Here is a 17,684-nt window from a genome sequence, read left to right as displayed (position 1 = left end):
ACACACACACACACACACACACACACACACACACACACACAATTAAAAGTTCAAAACAAAATGATTCAGCTAAAGTAAAAAAACTGTCCTCTTAAACACCATTTCTTAAGGAGACTATCTTTTTATCTTTTCTCCCCCTTGTACGTTTTTGGTGCCTTTACTGATGATCAATTGACTACAGGTTATTATATGGCTTTATTTCTGGGTTCTCTATTCTGTTCTACTGGTCAATGTATCTTTTTTAACACCACTAGACTGATTTGTTTACTATAATTTGAAGTCAGAAAGTGTGATGCCTTCAGCTTTGATCCCAAGAACTCAGAGGAAAGCTCTGAGTTTTCATATACAGTCTTTGTTATACTGAGGGAAATTCCCTTTATACCTGGTTTTCGAAAGTCTTTATCATGAAAATGTGTTGAATCTTTTCAAGAACATCTTGCTGCTCAAGAACATTTTGAGATGATTCTGTGATTTTTATCCTTTCTCCTGTTAGGGTGGTATACCCCACTGGTTAATTTGCATATGTTCAGTAATCCTTTCATTTCAGAAAGTGTATTTCCATTAGCATATTAATACTACTTTTATATTCTTGCCAATAATAATAGATCTAAATTATCACAATGACCTAGGTACTTTCCATATCTCACTTTACATATGTGCATCAGAACTTGTGAGATACTTGCTCTCAATCAGGCACACCCTTTTTATCGGTGAAAGGATAAAAGATCAACATAATTAAGTCACTTGACTGATGTCACATGCATAGCCAGAGATAAGCATAGGACTCTCCTGAGTCATAAAACCCAATGTCAACTCCAGCACACTTCTCCACACTCCTCCATTATTTAGCCTTGTTGATTCACATATAGCATCTTATCAATGTTGTAGACAAATGATACTATCAATACTTGAGTCTTTTATCCCAAAGACATTCTCTGCTCATAACATCTTACATACTTAATTTCTGCCAGTCTCTTTGTGCAAAAATAACAATGATAATAATTTACATCATTTAACAGTCATACATTTGTTTTAATTGTAATTACTCAAGAACTTGCCTTCTCCTAGCACAGAGTACCTGAAAATGGCACCTTTTTAACTTTTTATTTTTATGGGTATGAATGCTTTGTCTGCCATGCATGTAAGTACACCCATGTTGTGCAAAATTTGCAGAGGCCAGAAGAGGGCTTTGGATCCCCTGGAACTGGAATTATAGATGGTTGTCAGCTACTGTGTGGGTGCTAGGAACTGAACCCAGGTCCTCTGAAAGAGAAGCCAGTGCTCTTAATGGCTGAGCCATTTCTCCAGCCCCCTGAAAATATCACTATAAAGTTACAAAGAATAACTTTTTTTTCTTTGTTTGGTTTTTGGCTTTTGGGTTCTTTTGAGACAGGGTCTCACTATGTAGCCCTGCCTGACCTGGAACTCACTAAGTAGACCAGGTTGGCCAGACAGCTGGCTGCCTCTTCCTCCAGAGTGCTAGCAATCACGGCCTGCACAAGAAAAAGGTTGTGTCTGTTTGTATCAGAAAAACCCTTTTCACACAAATGTCAGCTCTCTCTATGCTGGGTTATTCATCAAGCCATCTTAACCACAATAGAGAAACGTCTCACAAACAGAAAAGAAGATCAAGAAGTAGAATTACAATATTCCAAGATTTGGGAAATGCCTTTTTTCTTTACTTAGTAGGAAAAAAAAATGTTTATAAAGATTTGTGATGAAACAAAGATAAAAAGTTAGATTAGGTAGAAGTGATAGTTAAACATTATTTTCAATAACTGAGGTATCTCTCTTAATTTAATGTAATTCATGTTTTTACAAAGCCCTTAATTTCCTAATTCATTTTTGAGAACATACTGATACCAAAAATCATTTTATACCATACCAAAAGGCAAAATTTTATCTTTAGTTCTGCCATGCTACAAATGATTAAGTATAAGGAAAGCATGAAATTTAATCATGAAAGTCAAATTCCTAAGGAAGAAGCAAAGACAAAATCACATTTCAAGGTACAAAATACTCCCTTTATATCTATTATACTTCTTTTGACGTCTCACAAACTGTAGGCCCTCACCCTTCCAGAAAAGAAAATACCATGAAATATGAATTTGGTCAGCAGTCAGGGCAATGCACTGAAGCCTTTTTTATTCTCTGGTGACACTTGAGAATTTGTAGATATAGAAATGTAACTCATTTTTCAGGAGGTGATACAAGCAGAAGCCATTTGAAAGCACTGGGCAAGTGTGACAGTCTAGTGCAGAACAAAGTTCCCAGCTAGCAACACAGGAACAGAGAGGATATTTATCTCCATTTCAATATTAAAACCACCTCCTTTTTAAAAAAAGGGGGGGGGCAGCTCAATGAAAATTTGTTAGAGTGCTGATGAGAATTTTATGCAGAAAATCCCTGCTCTCTAAGAACAAAAACCCAGTAAATCCTTCTCTCTCTCAGGAACTCAGAACACTCCAAGGCTTTTCAATGTATTCCCTGTTCTACAGAGCTTTTCTAAGTATTAAAAGAACAGTGTTGTATAAACAAGTTCAGAACAACTGTTAACAAGGATGTGAAGAAGGGGGAGGGGATCAAACTGGTATGGAAACACTCATCCAATGTTTGTTAATTCCTGTAATCTTTACTGAGCTGCCATCAACTGGGTTTCATGGTGGGCTCTGCATATATAGCAACAGACAAAACAGGAACAATAGAGACTCCTGGGACCTCTGCAGTCCCCAATCCTACCAGTCTCAATTCCACTAGCACCAACCTCTGCTCTCTGTTATTCAATCCCAGTCTCCAGCTACTCTCCAGTCTAACCACCTATGTAGTTCTCAAATACCATATGGTATTTATATCCAAAAAGTTGTGTAAAACAAAGAATAAAAGTGGAAGAGAAAAACTTATCAAAGATTTTTCATGCAACTGACAAACTAGGAGGCGGCACAGCTATAGTAGAAGATTTTTGTCTTCTTTTGTGAAGAAGTTCACTTAAAATGCCTATGTTAGACTTAAACACCAAATTCTTAGTCCCTTGCTCTCATCATGACATTTCTAACATCAGTAACTACATAAGGTGGCTTTTAGTCTCTGGTATTGCCTTGGTTTTGTTTTTTGTTTTTTGTCTTTTTGAAGCAGGGTCTCCCTGTAGCCCCAGCTGTCCTGGAACTCACTATGTAGACCAGGCTGGCCTTGAACTCACAGAGATCTGCCTGCCTCTGCCTCCCAAGTACTGGGACTACAGGCATGTGCCACCATGCCCAGCTTGCCTTGGTTTTTAAAAGGGCACAGTCAGTGAAAAAAAAATGGACTCCAATACTAGTTCCTACACTTATGCAGTGATAATTCAGGAAAAGCATCAGTCTGGGATCCTAAGCTATATGACTAACCACAGTGCTTATATTTTATTCTTGAATTTGAGTCCAATTACATATTGCTTTGGAAATAAAATTCTATCATCTGTTGCCATTCTTTCAAAACCTTCTTCTTTTTATCATCGTTTACATTTACTGCTTTAGCATCGCCCTGCTGTTAAGACAATGTTTGATGGTTTGAGATAGGTAATAGTACAGCCAAACAGTTCAAAAGTCTACAGAGTATCAAAGATCTTAGCAAGGGTTGCTATCTGTAAGATGTGGGAACATATACACATTACTTGACCCTTCTAAGTCTTAGTCTCACACTCTGCAGCATGAGGCTGGCTCTCTTAGTTCAAAAGTTAACTGTTGGCAGGCAATATGGTAGTGTAAATAAAGCACATAAATATGAACCCAGTTAATTAACTACTTGGCTACTGTTAATATTCTTGTTACTGCTATTTCTAAGATGTCTGGTTATAGTCTATTTCTTGACCTATCAAATAAGGCTTAAAGTTAAGTCACTGAAATTCCATGCCAAATTAATTCTGTGTCAACACAGATCTTCTAAAATGTTCCTTTACTTCTTTCCATTTTTTGAACTGTTAATAAGGTAGTAACTGGAGCCAAAGTCAGGCTATACCATCTTTGCAAGCAATCCAGACCCATTTCTTGACATGATTATCCTCTTTAAACAAACAGCTGAATGTGAATAAAGCTTTCAAAGCAAATCTCAAGAGAATGAGAGGACTTCTTAATGAATCATTTCTCTGCACTGTCAGCTATGATAACAGAAATCAAGCAAAGTACAAGTAATTTTGCAGGGCTAAAAATGATGATACACCACAGAGCAAATTTTCAGTCAATTAAGTAAAAATAGCCATGACTGAATTATCAGAAACCTATTGTTTCTGTGCCAGTGCAGTGCTGTCTTCACATTTACTAATTTATCAAATCTTTCTTATGCAAAGTTGTAACCTTTGTTGTATTTTTATTTTTAATAAGCAGTTTCAAGATGTTCTGTAAAGAAAATAAAAGTGTAACAAGTCTATTAGCTACAGCTACCTATTAGTCTGGAGGGGGATTTTATTTTATTTCATTCTTTTGGTTGTTTGAGACAGTCTCCCTGTAGTTCCAGCTGGCCTGGAGCTTACTACATAGAGCTGGCTGGCCTCAATCTCACAGAGACCCACCTCTGCCTCCTAGTGCTGGGATTAAAAGCGTGTACCACCACTCCCGGCCATAAAATGGTGCTTAAAATTTCAATGCAAACTCATAAAAATCAAATAAAACTGCTAAATTTTCTGAAACAGTTACAGAAGGCATTGGAAAGCCAGAGTGAGCTACCTATACATTCCTGCATATAAGTGACTCTGCTCTTCTCCCAATGACACCACACCATATTACATTCCTTTTTCCCACAATAAAAAAGTTGGAATCTTAATGCCTACAAAAAGTGTCATCAATAGATAAATAAACTTTTTCAATGTATATAAGCAATGGAGTACTAGTCAGTCTTAAAAATGCATTAAATTTTATCATTTGCCACAACATGATGAACCTACAGGACATCATAAGTGAATAAGCCAGGCAGAGAAAGACACACTCACTAATGGGGAATCTAAAATAGCCCTAGAACTCATTCTGTCTAACTGAAATTTCATGTCCTTTGACTCACACTCTCCCCACTCCAGAGGTAATCATCATTCTGTTGCATGCCTCAGTTCTAGTCACTGCACAGCATGGTGACTATAGTGAAAAACAATGCCCTATATATTCAAAGTAGTAAACAGCAAAAATTTTAAATGTCCTACCACAAAAAACTAACAACTATTTGGATGGACATGTTAATTAGTCTAATTCCATTCTACGATGCATACATATACGAAAACATGATGTTGTACCCCTAAATATGCAATATTATTTATATCAAAATACAAGTGAAAATACAATAAAACTTAAGTTTTAAAAACTATTTTAATGAGAAAATTATTATATCTCAGTTTCCTAAACCTTTAAGAGGATAAATACCCCAGTTACATGAAGAACTGTATGGCTTCCAGAATGTGGCAAATGAAAGCATGAGTCAAAGGCAGGTTCACTAGTATGAAAGACAGAAAGCAGACCCAAGTCAGGAGCTGAGTCCCACATTGCAAAGGCCGAGGACACAACCAGAACTGTGCAGGCATTAATTCTTAAGAGCAAGCACTACTGCAAAAATGAACCATTAAGACTAAATTCACTTTTATAAGTATCTCATCCTTTAGCCTGATATTACCATCCTGAAACATTCTGAACATGAATTTAAAATTTCTAAAACTTAGGAAACCTAAAAATGGCATATATTTTACAAATAAGTCAAATGTAAGCATATGAGTAGATTCATGGAGAATTTCCTCCCATGGAAATTTCTTTCAGTCACATCCCTTACTCATAATGATTTGGGATGCTTTTTTTGTTGTTATTTTTCAGTTTTTACCTAACATTTAATGTTTAATATTTTCATGGAGAGAGAGAGGGGCAGAGACTGAGAGACAGAGAGAAAACAAAAGCCCTTGATTCACTTTAGCAGCTAAGTCCATTTTGTCAACTGATGATGCATCCAGCATTGTTCCTCCCATACATAACTTCATTCTTTTCATGCAAATAACGCCATTGTTTAGAGTTGTTTTCAAATAGGTAAGGCAATAATAAGGTTTCTCTGTGTATCTCTACTCATATATGAAATAGTATCTAGTGAGTAATTAATACAAGGTATAGCTAAATATTATTATTATTTGTAACTCTCAAAATGTTAATAGTACTTTGAGCTTACTATATTTCTTTTTTCTACATTTTAAAACTAATTAATTTGACAGTTTCATACACATACATAATGCATACTGATTATTCTCATCTCCACCCTCTTTTATCTCCCTCCCATTCATGTCAGCCCCATCCTTCTCTACAAATCTTTCCCACATTTATGACTGATTTGTGACCCACTGAGTTTAACCAGCACCATCTGCATGCCTCTGGGTTTGGAACTCTCCATTGGAGCCCAGTGTACTCACTAGTGGATACACAACTGAAGGCAATGACTCCCCATCTCCCAGAATCTGTCAGGAGCCAATAGGTGATCAGTAAGGGGTAAGGCTCCATGAGCCCCTCCTCCATCTATGGTGGACAGATGGTACAGCCAATCCTAGGCAAGTCCTCTAAAGAAAGCACAGCGACTGTGAGCTCCTGACTGCAAATGGGTTTCTGTAGACCCTTATCACAATTTTGCATCAGAAGTCTCTCCATCTTTTTCTGTCCTCATGAATTAGTTAATCCACAGCCCTTAAAGTCAGTAATTTTGAATTTTTATTGGGACATATATTCTTCTCAATACAATGCCAAACAGTCACTGGTAGTGTTCAATGCAGACATAATGGTACCTGTTCAAAGCAAAGTAAAACCTTATACTAAAAGAACTATAATCATCATTAGGGAAAGATACTAAATCAGGGAAAACTCTCAAAGTCAACAAAGTGCTCAAGGGAAACTATTCCAACAAAATCATTTGTTCAGGGTGAGAAGGAACAGAACTTCTACAATAAATTTGAGTGGCTATTAGGACGTAAGAGAACAAGAAGAAAAGTCAAGCAGCACACAACCTGATTTGCCATGAGGCTAAAAACTCACAAATCAGAATTCCATTGTCCCAAACAGTAAAAGAGAATTTCATTCCCACGTCTTAACTAGATCTAGAAAATGAGAAATTCTTACTCATCATGTGGAATAAACTCTATTTCTTGGCACTTTTTCAGATAAGGAAAATGAAGCCCAAACTGGTGACTGGTAATCCAAAATGGACCAGGCAATGCCATATTCAGGACACAGGGAAAGTATTCCACTTACAGCCTAGTACTGTTTCAACCAAGCATTAACAATTAGCATTTAGGAAACCATTCCTGTGTCTCCTGGGCAGAAATCTACTCCACTACAATGAGGGGTGATTCAAGTGACTACATTAGTGTTCTAGGAATGTCATGTATTAAGCATATTATTTTCAAATTATTCTTCTACCTTAAAACACACAAATGTATTCAACCTTGCTGAGACAGTCACTGAAACAAGTTCTAAAAACATGCTGTATTTTAATAGTGCAGAGACAATGATTTGAAAGGCTTAAAAGAAATTGAGAGGAAGTATAGGACACTCCATAGATAGATAGCAGGCTACTTTTCCCGTAAGAAGGAAATAATGTAAATTGTTCTAGATGGAGGTGGTAGTGCATGCTTGTAATCCTAGCATTCAGGAGGCAGAAGCACAGATGGCCTCAAGTTTGAGGCAACACTGGTAAACACAGGGAGTTCCAGGTCAGCCTGAGCTAAAGACTGAGACCCTGTGTCAACAAAATAAATAACTAAACATATTAAATATATATATTCTATTCATCACTATTAGAAAAATATTTTATTCATTGTTTTCATTTTATGTGTGTGAGTATATTGCCTGCATGTAGGTAGGTGCACCCATGTATGCAGTGCCCACAGATATCAGAAGAGGGTATCAGATCTCTGGAACTGGAGTTATGGAAGGTTGTTAGCCTCATGTGGGTGCTGAGAATCGAACCTTGGTCCTCTCTCCAGTCCTCTGCAAAAGTAGCCAGTGTTCTTAACCACTGGGTCATCTCTCCAGCCCTTTATCACTATTTGTATAAAAAAAGGATGCATTTAAAGTTCAATTTAGCCCAGTGGTACAAGCCTGTAATAATAGCACTCAAGAGGCTGAGGCAGGAGGATGAGGAGTTGGCAGCCAAACTAGCATGTACTGCAAGTTACAGGCCAGAAGGAGGACCTAGTGAGACCTTGTCTCAAAAAAACTCAACAAAAACAAAAACAAAACAAAACAAAACAAAACTCATTAAAGTAGACAGATATCAGGATAAAGGAAAAAAGAGGTAAATAGAAGCACAAATAAGAATACTTAATGTGTAATTTGTTTTTATAGTCTTGATTTCAAGACCATGTGACTATATTACTCATCCTCCCACAGATTTTATGCACTGCCAACATGTCCACAGCTAACTATGATTTAGTCTTCCTGAGGACATAGGCAAATGCATTTCCAGTACTCTGTCTTCACATTCTGGACTGTAAATATGTGGACAAGTAGCCCACTTGAAATTCACTTTGTAAAGTTTTAGTAATGATATTCTATACCCTGGATACAGTGTTAGCATCCATACACAGGTGAAAAAAATAAGGCAAGAAAAGACGATAATCTTGCTTTTATAAATTCTTTGTATTCCTCTTACAATTGATTACAATTTTAAACAGTAAAGGGTAAAACATTCTTAATGACCAATCTTCCCCCAATAAATACTCTAAGCAGACTGGCAAGCAGGCTATTGATGCTCTTAGTGTTTCTAAAGAGCTTAACAACTAGCTAATACCAAATTTCAATTTATACATGTGCTAATGTAAGTAATGCAAGAAATGTTTGCTTCTCTCAATAACATAAATACCCAATAACTGCAATCAGTATATTTTATGTTGATTTGTTCTCCACTTTTCTGGAATGCTTTTGGAAGCATTCATTCATATGCTCGAAGCTATCGTTAACAAATACCTTTTCTTTTGATCTGTCACATGATATTGTAAAGTATCAAATTTTCTAAAAATGGTAACTCTTGATTTCTTTTGAAAATAAAGTGTGATCTGATCCATTAAATAGTGATAGGGTTAAAGAGTGAAAAACTACAAGAATTGTTTTAAAGATGTTCTCAATAACATTCACATCCAAAGGCTTAAAGGTTATTAAAATAGAATTCAATACTGTGGCAATGATTCTCAAGTATTATATTATTCCATCCTGAAGTCTTTTACTGCCTCAGAGGCATGCTGCAAAAATTTATTTTAAAAATATAAATACGCTTATGTCATTAACTGATTCATTAATCCAGTGATTAGTCCACGTTTAAGGAATTATGTAGTATGGCAGGACCATAATACATATTTACTCAACAAGGATAAAAGAAAACTAAGGTTTAAGGTCACTAGGGCCTTATCTTATACATATAGAAATATTCTTTCTTACAAGAGATCTCGTTTTCAAACATAATGAGCTTACTCTATATTTACTATCAGGTAAGCACTATGGAAAGAAATTTAGCTATTAAAGTAAATCTGGAAACATCAATGTCCCTCAATGAAAGAATGGTAAAACAATCCTTTGTCCACCCAAAACAACAGACTATTGTTACTCAGTATTAAAAAGAAAGAGTGGGGATAGAAAGATGTCTCAGTGGTTATCAGCATTTGCTGTTTTTGAGAGGTCCCAGGTTCAGTTCCCAGCACCCACATGGCAGCTCACTACTGTCTGTAACTCCAGTTCCAAAGGGTCCAGTGCCTTTTCTGGGCTCTATGGGCACCGGAGAGGCACAAAGTATACATACACATGCAAGCAAGACAATCATACACATAAAATAAAAATAAATCCTTTACAAAGTGTTTTCTTAAGAGAAAAGTGTTCATACATACAAGTTTGGTATATCTCCAGAAAATAATGCTGAGGGAAGACAATCCTAAAAGATTATATATTGTATTAAGACATCCTGGTGATAACAAAATTCTACAAATGGAGATCATTTCTGTATGGGAATGGATCCCATCTCTAATGGGAACATGAGATCTTCTATATTCCTACAATTACATGTGAAACATGAATTACCTCAAAAGAAGGATTTCAATAACACAGTCAGGTGTCACTTCATAACTGCATTGTGTACACACACATCATAGAGTGTATTTATAAGCAAATAAGGCCACAACATCCCCATACAATATAATCTGAAGTAATCACTATCAAATATGTAATAGTGATTGATGGAAACATAATTATGTGTTATACAACTGTAATTTTAAAACAAAGACTCATAAGCAAAAACAGATTTCAGTGGCAAGTTAGTATTTTAAAGACTCCTCCAGCAGAAGCACAAAAGTAATAAATAAAATGATACATTACCCACAAAGAAAGTGTCAGAGGAAACAATGATGCAAGCAATATCATTATTAATGAATACTTAGATACATTTAGGGACAATTAAAATTCAAGGTGGAAAACTTACCCGATGCTTTGCCTTAATTTTCTTCCTATATTCTTCTTTGTCAAATCTGTCCTCTTCCCGGAGCCTTTCCTTGGCTTTATGTAAGTTGATACCACCAGTGTCATCTTCTTCCTCCACATCTTTTATAAGAGACTGCTGTATCTGTGGCCACTGTTGAACCAACTAGAGACAGGAAAGATAAGTAGAGATGGGAAATAGGCCATGCCCACAAAAACCATCTCCTTTTGTGTAATCATTTTAAATGGGGCATATACCCACTTTCTGCCTAACAATTTGTAGCTCATAAACTTCATAATTAAAGAAGTGACAGGAAAGACCATCAGCATAAAAGTAATATTGTCAGTACCCTCTGATAACATGATTAAAAGACAATTCCACAAAATTATCTGGATAAGGTAGCCGCAAAACAGAAATGTTTCCCCAAAATGTTAGCATCCTATTCTCCAAACAACTCAGCTCAAAATCATTTGCATAGAGCAGAACCCCTGGAGACAAGCATGAATCACTTTCGGACTGCACTCAGGTACTCTGTGTATGCTTCTAACACAGCTCACCAAAATGCACTGGTTTACTTTCCTGTTTCTCTTACTAGAATTAATATCCTTATTGGTAGGTATCTATATACCTTATTTATCCTCAGAGCCCCAGACAGTAATACATAGCAAAAAGGTGCTTAAAACTGATCACATAAAAATGAATCATATATCAACCAGTAATACACATGAAGAGTGAAATAACTAATTGCAAAGGAGAAAATTAGTTTGGGTTTCATGGTTTACTCATGATTCAATATGTATAATTTATGGATAGGAACAAAGTGACAAGCAGACTGATCCAAAAGGAGACCTGGCTGAATTTCCTGGCCTTTGTAGTGGTTTATCATGCTCACTAAATTACTCACTAGGCACCTATGGCTCTTCCTGAAATTAAAAAAAAAGCCAACCATAATAATTTCTATTATCTCAATTCATAAATGTATAAAACTCTATAGGCAATTAGACAAAAAGTTTTCATGTTTTAACTAATAATTATAGCCATAAGGATTTAGAATAAGTGGCACTGTTTTGAAAGTATGCTAATTAATCTTCAGACACATACCTCATAGGTGCTCATGTATCCTTGCCCCTACCACTGTGGTAGCCACTCAAGCTATTCTTCAGGGTGAGATTCCTACCATCTTAACATTTGGCAAACAGCAATTGAGGCTAATAACAAATCATGCCACTTGCCACTTAGCCCAAAACAGCTGTGAAAGGGATAAGTTGTGCAAGCAGAATACTGCTCTTAATCAAACTTCTCATCCAACTTGATTCACAGAGGGAAAATAGGGTACCTTTCTGTGGGTTGAACAAATCGCAACACACCTTTTAGAGGTTTAGATCAGAAGTTTCAGTATCACACATAGCTATGATCAAATTCTCATGGTAATAAGCATACTTTGAAATATTATACAGCTAAAGATTTATAATCATCTTGGGCCTAATTAGTGTAATCTGTGCAGCTGAACTCAGTAGCACACTAAGCCTATCACATTACAGTAACAGCACTCATTTTTCAGTTGACATTAGACGTCACTGCATTCTCCTTGAACTTGTAACTTGGGCATGCTTATGTCTTTGTTTCATAAAAATTATCAATTATATTGGCTTCCTCTTCCACTTCTAGCAACTCTCAACTATACAGTACTTTGTCATTTTTCATCACATTCCTACACCTCAAAATAGCATTCAATTCTTTTACTTTAAAACAAAAAGGAAATATACTCCACTAGATACACACTAAGCAACATCTGATCAGTGATGATGAAATGTGTGATGAGATTTATTAAATCAAGATGAAAAGCTCTTATTTTACTCAGAAATTACTCTGAGGGTTTAATATATGTTAGCCACTGTGCTGTATGCTAGGAATATAATAGTGAACAAAATGCTTTTCTTCATGGAGAAACGAAAAAGATAGTTGTAACCAACAAATAGTAGTGTGAGGTTACATAGCAACTGTTGTGAAAGAAAATAAAGGGTAAAAGCAACGAAGTTATACTAGCACCATGTGACCCATAAGGATGCTCAGGACAATTTATAAACTAGTGAGAATGAGTTAAGAAATACTCAAAAGATTTGGCTATACCAGGAACTAGTTTTCATTCTTTAGGCAATTTACTTGATATTCTGGATTTACTTTATCATTTAAAAACAAATTAATTCTTAAAATAATGACCTTAATAATAATCCCTTCTATAAGACATAGGTGTGTATTTACAATCGCCATAGGTGTGTATTTACAATCAGGCCCAGGTAAAGACAAAATGAAAAGGAAGCACCTATATGTCTGAAATTACTTAAAAGAATCTTATCTTAAAAACCGAAATATAAAACCATCTCACTATCAGTATCACCAAGAAATATCTCAGTTTACTGCCAGCTAGAAACCCTGTTTACAACTGTGCAGCTGATGAAATGCCTAAAGGAACAGGGAAAAGAGTGGTCAGTGTGCTGTAGAAAGCCATTTATTTTATTAATAATGAAAGACCAGTCAGCATTAAAGTCAAACTTCATAATCCTGAAATGAGTCGCAGAAATTACCTTTTTACAGATTCTTACCTCCCCTTCATCAGTAAATGTTATTTTCTTATTCACTTTAAATTTTCTCTTCATTACTTTTTTTGCTTCTGCAACCTTGGTTAATTTTTTCTTGACACTGGATTTAGAAGGTTCTTTTTTCTATGTAAGGAAAAAAAAAATTAGAGAAATGATTGCAATATGGCAATATACTTTCCAAAACTGACTGTACTTTTTGTTCTCATTGGTTATTAGAAGCACCCAAAACAATGTCCAGAAACTAAGCTATTAGGTATTTTGACTAATGGCTCCCTCAGAGTTTAAGGAGATCTAAATGTGAATTTGACAGGCATTACACACAGCCTTTCATTTTGTTCTGTTGCTAGATTGTGCTACCTAAAAATGCTAAAGCACCACAAACAATAAGATTAATTCAACGAACCGTCATAAGACAAAGCTGTTCTCCAACAAAGGACTGTTTTACCATTCTTTCATTGAAGGACATTGGTGTTGTTTCCAGATTTACTTTAATAGCTAAATTTCTTTCCACAGTGCTTACCTGATAGTAAATATAGAGTAAGCTCATTATGTTTGAAAACTAGATATCTTGTAAGAAAGAATATTTCTATATGTATAAGATAAGGCCCTAGTGACCTTAAACCTTAGTTTTCTTTTATCCTTGTTGAGTAAATATGTATTATTGTCCTGCCATACTACATAATTCCTTAAACATGGACTAATCACTGGATGTGTAGACATCTTTGGTAGCGGGCTGGAGAAATGACTCAGCATGTACTGCTTGAGTTAAGTTCCCAGGTCTCATGGCAAAGAGTTCACAACTGCCTCTAACTCCAGCTGTAGTGGGATCAAAGCCTCTGACCTCCAAGGGCACTGGCACACACATTCACATATACACAGACACACATGCAACATAGATTATGTGGAAAGACTAAACAATAAAAAAGCTGTAGGACAAGTTCATACCAAGTAGACAGAGGCTTATGTCACAATATACTAGACTGTGGTCTTCCTAGTTTTTAATTCTGTACCATAGGGAACCACTCAGGGATGGTGAGAAAACAAGATGGGGAAGATGTACATTGGTACAAGTATTATGGCAATAAATATGCACAAAATTTCACTTCATGAGATGTTGTTAATGATGAATATTTAAAAATAAAACGCCCTAAAATTAAAAATCAACTTATTAACACAGGTTTATGACAAGTTATTAATATATTTTTAGACAATTTTTTAGTCATAAAAATCAGCTAGTGCATACAATAATATTATGATTTAAGTAAAGAACATTGTTTGGACATTGTGGTCCTTTTACATGGGTATTGCTATCAACACTGCCTTTATGCTTCTGGTTTTTAATATGGACAATCTATAGTATTTAATTGCATTAAATTATTTCTGTGACCAAAAACCAATTTATATCTAGTTAACTACTAGCACATTGACACAAGGCTTATGAGATTTGCTTATTAGACTTTAACATGCTAAAATCAGCATATTTACCTCACAATACTTCTATGAGAAGATGGAAGTTTTAGAATTTATTTTCTCATGAGACAACCATCTCCTCTTCAGCCCTTTGTGGCTTCATGAAAGTTTCCAAGTGGTAGCATACAGTCTTCCCTTGCTATGCCTACTCCTCAAAGTCTCCTCCCTACCAGTCTCTAAGACAAACATGTATCATCCTCTGGGAATTACTGTTCTCATTTCGTTATCTTACTTCAGAGAACAACTGAGTAAATGGGATGGAAGTAAAACTCAGTTAAAAGGGACTGGGATGGCAGGCAGCTTGTTAACCTAAATAAGGTGGTAAGTGTGGGACTCTGTGAACACAGGAAATGACTAAGACACTCACTTCCTTAAGCCCATCCAGAACTGCTACAGCAACTTTCCCCCACAAAGGCTTGTCAGAGACCTCCTCTACCCCTACTGGAGGTTGGGGGCAACACCTCATTATTGACTTCTACTGAATCTCCTCAGTTTTTTGGTGAAAGAAATTCTTAAGGATCATGGATTGCCTGATCTTCTATCATCAAATCTTATCTATTGATAGAAGGAATGCAGATCAGCTGATATACGCATTATAATGTAAACAATAAATCAAAGACAGAATCATAGACTAGTAAACTAAAAGTAGTGGGAAATTCTATGAGCAAACTTTCCATGGTGATGTATAATTACCTTTATAACAGTTTGAGTAATAGGAGGATATGTTGAGCAAGCCAATCAAATATTTACAATTCTGATTTGGGGATATCTTTGTATAACATGTAAATTTATACACCAAAAAGTACTGTCAACAAATACTGAATTCCAGTTAATGCTATGCATTCTAAACTATATGGGGGAATATAATGATGTCAGCAATGTACTCAGAAATAAGCTCAATAAGACAGATGACAGATGGATATTGACAAACAAGATAAAAGAAATATTGTAAAAGATTAATTATAAGGCAGGTGGATCTCTGTGAGTTCAAGGCCAGCCTGGTCTACATAGTGAGTTCCAGGACAGCTGGGGCTACAGGGAGATCCTTTCTCAAAAAGACCAGGGGGGGGAAAAAAAAAATTAATTACAGAAGTTTGGTAGGTGGGATCATTCACACTGAATTTTTTTTTTTTTTAATTCTTAATATAACACAACAGTCTAGTCCTATAAACAGGAAGGAAAAGTCAGAGGATACACTCTGTAATACCAAAAATTGTCAGAATAAAGGTAAGATAAACTGTATATTCTCATGATGCAGGTCTAGGTGAAAACCTTTAACAAAGTCCCTAAATCTACTGATATCATGGGACAAAATGCAGAGGTATTTGTGCTTTTGCCTTTTTATGGTTTATCTTGGTTTCTAAAAGGGAAGATTCTTTTTCCACCCCTCCACCAACAAAAAAAGGTTACCTATATAAAACAAATTTTCAAGAAAATACTGGAAAAAAAGGCAACAGAAATGACATTAAGCTGAGTTTATCATAGTTTCATGATAAGCTATTTATTACTTGTCAACGACATTATAGAATTACTCGTCATTAATAATGTGCACTATTAACTACACAGCACAAGGCATCTGTGTCATTTGACTTTCTGTCACTATACCAAACATCATAGATAACGTGATTGCAGAAAAAGTTTATTTGGGATTTTAGTCCAAGATATGTTGGCTCCATTGCGTTAGACAAAGCACAATATAAGGAGGTCACATAGTGAAGCAAAGCCACTTTCTACTAGGTCAAGAAAAAAGGAGAAAGGAGTTTGGGTGGCATTACCCACTTCAACGACATGAGTCCAAAGCCTAAAAACTTCCCACTAGGCCCTGTTTCTTTACTTAAACTTTCCACCATCTACTGACAGCAATACACTGGGAACCAAGCCTTTACCACATGGACCTTCCAGGGACATGTAAGATGAAAATTACAGTTCCATCATGGCACATAAGGCGGTCCAGTAATGCAAGGTTGGTAGTCTCTCAGGCCTCAAAGAGGCTAACTATATACACAGAAAAGGATATTATATTAAAAAATTAACTATTTAACCTCAAACAGTAAGTGCTCAGATAAATATTTAAGATGAATAAATACATAACAGGTTGCCTGCCCCAACTAGTAAGTGATGAGGAGCACAGGTCAAGGAAAACTTCCTTAAAAGAAAGAGAGATGGGGCCTAGAGAGATAGCTCAGAGCACAGCTGCTCTTGCAGAGGACCTGGGTTCCACACCCATATGGCTGCTAAAAACTGTCCGTAACTCCACAGGCATTGCATGACATGGATACACTTACATACATGCAGGCAATACACTCATACACATAAAAATAATAAAATAATTTTTTAAAAGAGAGCGAGCTGCGGGCTGGAAAGATGTCTCAGCAGTTACGAACACTTGCTATTCTTCCAGAGGACCTGGGTTCAATTACTAGCATCCACATCTCAGCCAAAAACCATCTGTAACTCCAGTTCCATGGGAGCCAATACCCTCTTCTGGCCTCTGTGGGCACTGCACACACATGGTGCACTTACAAACGTGCAGGCAACACACACACACACACACACACACACACACACACATAATAAAAATAACAAATATTTAAATTAGAGGAAAACACACTAAAACATGGATTATTGGGACATCAATACACCTGTGAACCCCATTGATGGCATTTTTTCACACATGAATTCTAAGAGGGTTTGATTCAGTGTGTGTGTGTGTGTGTGTGTGTGTGTGTGTGTGTATGTACATGTGTGCATGTGTATGTTATACAAGTAAGCGTCTGTGGAGGTTGTGGAGGTTGGGCCGCACTTACCTGTGTATAAAAATAAGGCAGTCAGAGGATGCCATATAGTATTTTCTTCTAGCACTTTCCACCTTAATTTTTTGGGACAGGTTCCCTCACTGAACTTGGAGCTCACCATTTCTGCTAGAACCGTGGCCAACAAGTCCCCCAGGATCTGTCTCTCTCCCCTCCGATACTACACTGAGGGTTATGTCGCCACACTCAACTTTTTTTTTTTTTTTAAGAAGAAGCATTTCACTACAGCTTTAACATATTCAGCAACAATTTCCAGAGCAAGGATACATCTCTTTCAAAAGTGGCTGTAAATTTTTAAGTTCACAGTTAAATTAATACAGTTATACAATATTGAACTCAGTATAAACCCTGTAAGACA

At 36.2% G+C, this 17,684-nt stretch overlaps 1 protein-coding gene across 1 annotated transcript in view; it reads right to left on the bottom strand.

The window, feature by feature from the left end:
- Ddx10 (DEAD-box helicase 10) overlaps nucleotides 1-17,684 on the bottom strand; it is a 247,246-nt gene that overhangs the window by 102,954 nt on the left and 126,608 nt on the right. Inside the window, exons 14-15 of the mRNA XM_008829716.3 lie at nucleotides 13,047-13,166; nucleotides 10,447-10,608 (exon numbers count right to left, since the gene is read on the bottom strand). Coding sequence (XP_008827938.1) covers nucleotides 10,447-10,608; nucleotides 13,047-13,166 — 282 coding nt within the window. The remainder of the gene's footprint in view (nucleotides 1-10,446; nucleotides 10,609-13,046; nucleotides 13,167-17,684) is intronic.

The sequence above is a fragment of the Nannospalax galili genome, unplaced genomic scaffold (genome assembly GCF_000622305.1).
Source record: "Nannospalax galili isolate Female #2095 unplaced genomic scaffold, S.galili_v1.0 scaffold854, whole genome shotgun sequence".
Lineage (NCBI taxonomy): Eukaryota > Metazoa > Chordata > Mammalia > Rodentia > Spalacidae > Nannospalax > Nannospalax galili.
Note: the sequence above shows the minus strand (reverse complement) of the source record. Positions and strands in the feature narration are given on the sequence as shown.